The sequence below is a fragment of the Tupaia chinensis genome, unplaced genomic scaffold, assembly GCF_000334495.1.
Source record: "Tupaia chinensis unplaced genomic scaffold, TupChi_1.0 Scaffold000094_1, whole genome shotgun sequence".
In the NCBI taxonomy this organism is placed as follows: Eukaryota; Metazoa; Chordata; class Mammalia; order Scandentia; family Tupaiidae; genus Tupaia; species Tupaia belangeri.
Window position 1 is genome coordinate 3,366,345 of NW_006159556.1, and position 7,900 is coordinate 3,374,244.

The window sequence follows — 7,900 nt, forward strand, 5'->3', positions numbered from 1 at the left end:
TTTCCTTCATTTCTTCAGGCAATGGACGTTTCACTTATTTTTCTCTCTCTGGGTGATGATTCAATATGGAAAAGCATTCTGACCAAGAGATGAACATGGTTTCCACTCTAATATTTACTTTGGAATTGTGAATGAGGGTGCCGGCTTTCCTACCCCAGGAAGACACAGCGCCATCCCCACTATGGAACCAGAGCCAAGCCCTGCACACCGCCAAGTGGGTGTAGTATGGGGAGAAGGATGGGATGGATGGCTCCCCAGGTGGACAAGCTGTCACTGGTATCGACTGAAAAAGAAGTTTTCACTGGAAAACTGGAAGACCTTTCATATAAGTGCAGTAAAAGAAGAGTGCAGTGATGTGGGCCATATGTCTGCATTGATGGCCCAAGTCCAGTCATTGTTACCTATCGAGTTAGGACATGGTTCTGCTGGTGGCGCAGGAGAGTAAACTCACGGCCCCACAGGGAAATGGTAAGATCAAGTTCAAAGATGGGCTCTTCTTGGGAACATGGATGTGGCCAGCAGATTGAGACAAATTCTTTCTCTTGGTTTGACATGAAAGTCAAAGTTCTTGAGAATACCCAGGGGTAAGAGGTAGATATAAACGTGAAAAAAGGGCAGAAATGGACAAGGTGCAGACCGAGGCTGCCGTCGCAGGCCTTGGGGCTGAAGAAACCCACATAGGACAGGACCTGAGAATCCTGGAGGAGCATGTTTGCTGTGGAAAGAATTTCATTCTCAATTTCTTTTTATGTGGGGGGAGGTTTTTGCTATAGGGCACTTGGCGCTCACCAGGCAGACAGAGACAGAGAGACAGAAAGCGAGTAATCACCCTTTCCAGGGGGGATGGTCATGCCACAATTCCTTCTCCTTCAGTCTCCTCTCGGGATCTTGGGCACGCACGCACATGTGACTGGCATGAGTTTTAAGCCACTGGGTCCGGGACTCGAACCGCAGTCGACTACGTGGGAGTCCAGTGACATAGCCATTATGCTAATTTTTTTTTTTTTTTTAATTGCTAGAGAGTGTGTGTGCTCACGAGAAAGAGAATGAGAGGGAAAGCACCCTCTAGTTGGGCATGGTCGCACTGCAATCTCTTCTCTATTTCTCCATCCTGTTGAGATTTGGGGCATGCGTGCACAAATGTCTAGTATGTCCCTCAAGCTGCCAGGGCTAGGGTTCAAACCTCAGTCAGCCATGTGGGATCCTGCTCCCTTAACCATTGAGCTACAGGGCTAGCCCTCCCAGTGTTCTTATTTCCCTTTTATTTCCTTTAGGACCTTTTAGCTTATCTCAGATGTAACAAGGAGAACCAATGAGTTGGAATGATTTGTTGGAATGTGTGTGGTAAAGGGAGAGCAGGAATCATAGTGGATCAACCAGTCATCCAGGAGAGAGAAACCCTTGAGGTCAAGAAAATGGTTAAGAGAACGAAGGCCAGCTAGGCCCTGAAGAAACCCTGACCTTCTGTACTTGGCTTTATATGGAGGGGCTGTTTCTTAGTAGAAGATATTGCTCATCTTCCTGCTTGGTCTTAGATGCTGTATTTCTCTTGATCAGTCTGAGCTGACTGGAACAGTTTCATTTCCCAAGCTCCTTTGCTCTCTGACATCAGTCTGGGTTCGGCCTGGTGATGGTGGCCTGGCAGGAGACTGGAGGGTAGAAGGAGGGAGTAGCCCAGGTATGTCCTCCCCTGCCCTCTCTGTTTGGGATTACATTCCTAGAACGGGATATATCTCTTCTGTGGTCTGTCTTCCAGCTGGGGACCCCCCACCCGGGGAACTGGGAACACTTCTTTCTGTTCCTTAGCTCTAGTGGTTGTCATAGCCTCAGTCTTTGGGTTTGTCTCACCACCTCTGAGCTGCCCTTTCTGTTCTCCTGTACCTTATAGCTGGTTTCCAAATAAAACCCCTCAACTGAACTCCCTTTAGTGGATTTTATTTTCCTCACTGAACTCTGACTGATCAAATCATCTTAAAAACATGCGCTCAAAAGTTTAGAAACTACCTCCTTGGCCAGACTCAAAGGCATATCTGCCTAATATTCTATTCTATATTCTAATCTATTCTATTCTGTATTTTATATTCTATTCTATTTTCTATTCTGTTCTGTTCTATTCTATTGACAAAAATAGTTTGTTTAAAAAACACATTATATAGCACTTTACAGTTTATAAACTATTTTCTCATACATTGTGTAGTCTGAGTTGGGTAAGAACCCTTGTGAGACAGGCAGTAGAAGAAACAGACATGCCTACACTTACACAGCTGGTAGTAGCAGTAGAATGAGAGGGGATATTGAGCCGGAATCCCCTGTCTCAAAGCCCTATGGTTAAAATGACAAATTTTTAAATAGCTAATATGAAAAAAATTTAGTAATAAGAGAAACCATTCCTGAAGCTTATATTAAGTTTCTTCAAGGCATATTTTATTATTTTTTCTTTGTTGCCTTTTTTTTTGGAGAGGTTTTTTGCTATAGGGCACATGCGCTCGCCAGACAGACAGAGAGAGACAGAGAGACAGAAAGTGAGAAATCACCCCCCAGGGGGGATGGCCATGCCTCAATCCCTTCTCCTCCCTTCTCCTCTCGGGATCTCGGGGACGCATGCACACGCGCCCGGCGTGAGTTTTAAGCCACCGGGTCCAGGACACGAACCGTGGTCGACTACATGGGAGTCCAGCGACATAGCCATTATGCTAACTGCTGGTCCCTCTTTGTTGCCTTTTTTATGTTGGTTCAGATATGAATATAAATATAGGCCATTGAATTTATTTTTAAAAAAATATCAAAATAGTGAAAACAGTTCTGGAAATAGGGCTATAGTAAAAACAAAACAAAACAAAACAACCTGCAAGTAAGATGGCAAAAAAAATGACATACAGCATGTTGACATCTTCTTACACACCACATATACTTACATGCATGCATTAAAAATATGCTCGATAGGCTATGTCGCTGGACTCCCACGTAGTCGACCGCAGTTCATGTCCCGGACCCGGTGGCTTAAAACTCATGCCGGGCACGTGTGCGTGCTTGCCCAGGATCCCAAGAGGAGAATGGAGAAGGGATTGCGGTGTGACCATCCCTCCTGGGGGGTGACTTCTCGCTTTCTCTCTCTATGTCTCTCTCTGTCTGTCTGGCAAGCGCATGCGCCCTATAGCTAAAATCTCTCCAAAAAAAAAAATATATGCTCGATAGTGTAGAATACCTTAATCTATGACTATAGTTCATGATTTATCATGACTTATAACAACGTCTTTTGGTCTATTTGCATATTGGTAAATATTAGTCAAATTGCACAGCCAAATGACCATCTTTTATTTTCTATTTTTAAACTGTTTGAAATGTGGCTCATAATTCAAGGATACATGTAGGTGATGCAATATATCCTAATTCCTTACATATCATTTTATTGTTAACTAATTTAGCTAATCACTAACATGAAATCTATACGTCTGGGAGAACACATCACAGTTAACAATTCACCATTCCAGATTCTGTCCCTATGTCCTTGCTGAGTCTCTTTCATTTGAAATGCACACTCGTCCCTTTTGCCCCCCATAACCACTTGGTGGCTTTCCATGGTCGAATGTGGCCCTGTAATGGAGATGCATTGTCAGCCTCTGGGGAGGAAAGCTGGCACCCTCTTAGGACCAGTGGTCACTGGATCAGGGTTGACATAGCACATTTACTGGAAAATGATCGGAAAACCCTACTCCAGCTGTTTTTGCAATGTGCTGCTCAAAATAAACTCTTCCTCCTCTGATTGGGATTGAGCTGGGTCAGCACGAGCCACCCACCACCATCCTTTTTTTTTTTTTTTTTCCCCTTGGTATAGGTTTTTGCCTTAGAGTGTGTGCACTCTCCAGGGAGAGAGAAAGAGACAGTGAGAGGGAGAGGGAGAAATCACCCCCCCAGGGGGGAATGGCCATGCCTCAATCCCTTCTCCTCCATCCTTTTTCCGGGATCTTGGGCATGCACACACATGTGCCTAGCTTGAGTTTCAAGCTACCTTTACGGGTCTCGAGCCACAGTCAGCCATATGGGAGTCCAGTGATGTAACTGCTACACCAAGAACTGGCTCCCACCACCATCATGTTTAAGTGCATGCTTCCACAGCCCCAGCTGAGCCAGATCATAGTGGCACAGTCCCTGCAGGCCTGTGAGGGGGTGTGCTCATACTTTTCCCAACGTCAGCTGTCCTTACCGATGGCATGCTCCAGCCTTGTCAGTCTGGTCACCCACTGGTGACCCACTCACTTAGGACCTATATTTAAGTACAATTGGCAATGGAATGACTACTTGTTTCCATGGTTCTCCAACCAAAAAGGTTCCTCTGAGAGGCTAGGGTGCCGTTCAGACATTGGCTAATTAGCACTGTGTCCGCATTGCAGAAAATAATCAGTGACACTCAGCATTTTCACAAGATAATTTGGTCACATCCTGAATACTCTTCTGGGTGAGTCAGAGAGAAGAAAAGACACAAAAAGAAGCCAGAGCTTGATTTGGATTAAGTTTAGGGGTATTATTTCACACCTTTAGCCTCACTGATGAAGAGAAAATCATTAGCAAGATCCCATGGTGCTGGAGTGTTGAGAGAAACAGAGAAAAATTCTTGTCCCTTTGCATTACCATCTGTTTAAAAACCAGTTGGTTAGTTTTAAAACATTCATGTCAAATTCCTTAAACTTTTCCTGCAACATTGAAAGGATCTTTTGATGTGTTAAAATTTGAATCTTTGAGTATTACTTATTAATGTCAGCTGATTTGGAAGGCCATGACTGGCTATTGGTTTTCTCAAAAAAAAAAAAAAAAAAAAACATTTTCGATGTTCCTTAAAAGGCAACATGGTAGGCCAGCTGGTTCCTTGGTGGTTAAGGTGAATGCACCCCACATTCTGACTGTGTAGTTCAAATCCCAGACCCGGTGCTTGAAAAACACACTGGGGCATGTGCGTGTGTGCCCAGGATCCCAAGAGGAGAATGGAGGAGAGGGGGCTGTGGTGTGGCCATCCCCACTGGGAGGTGATTTCTTACTTTCCTGTTCTCTCTCTCTCTCTCTCTCCCTCTCTCTCACAGGCAAAGCACACCTCTCCATAGCAAATTTTTTTTAAAAGGCAACCTGGTGATATCTTTAATTCAGCACTTGTTGATCAAAGGCCTCCTTGGTGACATGCATTTGTGGTAAGTGCTGGCGGCTATTTTCTACTTATTTGATGCTTACCGTAAATGAACTAGGCAAATGCTACAATTGTGAGTAGACATGGCTTAGAAGGAAAATAGGCAGCAAGAGATCATATGAAGCATAAATGAATTTGTAAACGCTTACGGGTGCCGCCCAGGTCACGCTGAAAAGGAACAATCCCACACAGACGACCTGCATCTCTGAGAATCTCTGTGAAAAGACAACAGCATTTTACCCTAAAGTATTACCTAAGATGAACTGCAGGAAGATAGTCATTTATTTCTTCTTGTTTTATATATGTATATGTGTGTGTGTGTGTGTATATATATATATATATATATCTATCTCACTTAAGTATATATAATCTCAGAATTATACACATATATAGGAAATTTCATAGAAAATGGAATTAAAGTACAAGTTTATTTTGGTGCAAAAATATTTTAATCTCATGCAGTTTTTCATGATAAATATTTTGCATGAACTTTTTGAAGACCATATAAACAGATAGATATAATACTTACATTTATATAAAAGTATTTATTATTTATTTATAGCAAAGTGTGGATATTTTAAACTAAATGCTTATATATAGGTATATTCCAATGCAAAAATGAGAATTATTTGATATTATTAAAAGGATAACATAAGTTTTAGAATGGATTTTATAAATACATAGTTATTTGCTCTATTATCAGTCCTAACGTTTCCTTTTTGTCTTTAGAATGAGCTCACTTAATTATTTGTATAATTCAGTGACATTCAGTTAATGAAGCAGTTTATAGCAGGCTCCTTAAGTCCATCAGAGTACAGACTCTATTGTGGGGAATGGAGTCTTTCCTGTTTCCGGGCTGGTACCCCAATATTTATCCTCATACTCACTAGCAATATCTGAATTAGTGGGCATCTGTTGGCTGGAGAGTGACACAATTTATGTAAAACTTATGTTAATAGTTAACATTTATTGCATATTAAAATAAGCCAACTTCTGTTCTTAGCATTGTACATTTATTCCATTATTTGAGTTAGGTGACATTACTGTGAGTTAGGTGACATTACTATGCCTTTTTATAGATGAGGAAATAGACACAGGAAGGTTAAATGACTTGCCCCAGAATATGCAGTCATTAAAGGGGTAGAACTGGGATTAGTACTGACTTAATGTAACTGCAGAGCTAGCACTCTTAATCAAGACTACACCACCAAACAAAATAAATTTGTGTTGTTTTGTCTGATTACAGAAAAATCGACAAGTAGTTGACTTAAAGGCAAATTGTGTTTCATACTGAGCTCAATCAAAGGTTTACAACTTACATTTAGTTACAGGTAAAGGTACATGTTTATACTTTGGTAAACATACTAATGAAATCTAGTAGCTCTCTTAAGTAGCCTTTACATTGTAAATAAAAAGTCAAAGTGGTTTTAGATGACTAATCTGCTAGTTCTGGTGAACGTTAACTATTTCTCTAACTGCCGCACAGGTCAATAGCAAACAATATGAAAATAACACATGTGTACCACTTTTTGAGACTTTTTAATGAGAAAATTAATCAAAATATTCTTATAATCTTAAAACATTTCAAGGTAAAAACATTTACTTGGAGGAATAAATATAGCTATTAACTATATTCTAAAATCTCAGGCTTCTAGACTAATAAAATATTAAGGTTCTTAACCTAACTTTAATTTAGTCTTTCAAGCTTTTTATAGACCAGTACAATATAAGGCACTTATCAAATGACTTTATGCTAATTCGTAGAAACATCAACACAGACAAGGTTTGTGAGCATGAATATGATCAGATTCTCCTGATTCTGGTTTGTAAGGAAAGGGACGGAGTAAAATTAGTCATTCAGTTACTGTTGAGCTTGATCGTGATGTTAGCTGATAGAAGAGAAAGTTGCTACCATGCCATCAATTTTAGTTGATGTTATCTACAACTATCTACTTATTTTATAAAACAAAGCACTAAATATTACACAGTTGTGTTTAGTAGAGAATATTTTCAATTTCCATTTATTGTCAAAAGCCATAGCCTTACCTGGGTTGCAAAGCTAAACAATTACAATAGAGAGCTATTTGCTGTCAAGACCAAGAGAGCCAAATTACCTGTTATCTTTTAGCTTCTGAAGACCCAGCTTCTTCTGCAGGTTACCAGTCTGGGCATTTTGCTGAAATTTAAAGTTACTTGGAGTACCTGACGGCCAATCAGCACTGGCTCACTTAGCACTAGCAAACAATTTTTGTTACAAGCGCCCACAGATAACCATAGGGGGCGAAGTAATTTTAATCTAAAAATGTTTTCGTGGTGGAAAGCTGCTATCAAATGTTCCAGAAAGTGGGATAAACAGACAATATAAATACCTCAGTTGGGACATCATGTTGTCAGATAATTAGAATTGATTTTGGAGCTATTAATTAGAACTGACTTAACACCTAGATGTTTATAGGTAGAAAACATGTTTGCTATCCTTTCAGGTAGAAAGTTCATCATCTCAATTTTGTCTGAATAAAATTCAGCAACATTTAACAAAAATGTTTTGAGTACCTACTACGTGCCAGGCATGGAGGAAATGGTAGTGAACAAAACATGTAGAAAAACATCCCTGTCTCTATGGAGCTTAGGAGGTAGACAGACAATAAACAAGACAGACAAGTGAAAATGTAGTATATTAGATAGTGACATAGACTAAATATAAGGAGAAAAATTATTGTAGGG

The 7,900-nt window shown here is 40.5% G+C and overlaps 1 protein-coding gene across 2 annotated transcripts in view; it reads right to left on the reverse strand.

Annotated features, from left to right (window-relative positions):
• The window catches only part of MEPE (matrix extracellular phosphoglycoprotein), a 16,277-nt gene extending 8,898 nt beyond the window's left edge, over nucleotides 1-7,379 (reverse strand). For both annotated transcript variants that reach the window (XM_006143257.1, XM_006143256.1), the window contains exons 1-2: nucleotides 7,291-7,379; nucleotides 5,326-5,391 (exon numbers count right to left, since the gene is read on the reverse strand). In XM_006143257.1, coding sequence (XP_006143319.1) covers nucleotides 5,326-5,379 — 54 coding nt within the window. In that variant the 5' untranslated portion in view covers nucleotides 5,380-5,391; nucleotides 7,291-7,379. The remainder of the gene's footprint in view (nucleotides 1-5,325; nucleotides 5,392-7,290) is intronic.
• Between the last annotated feature and the right edge of the window lie 521 nt (nucleotides 7,380-7,900).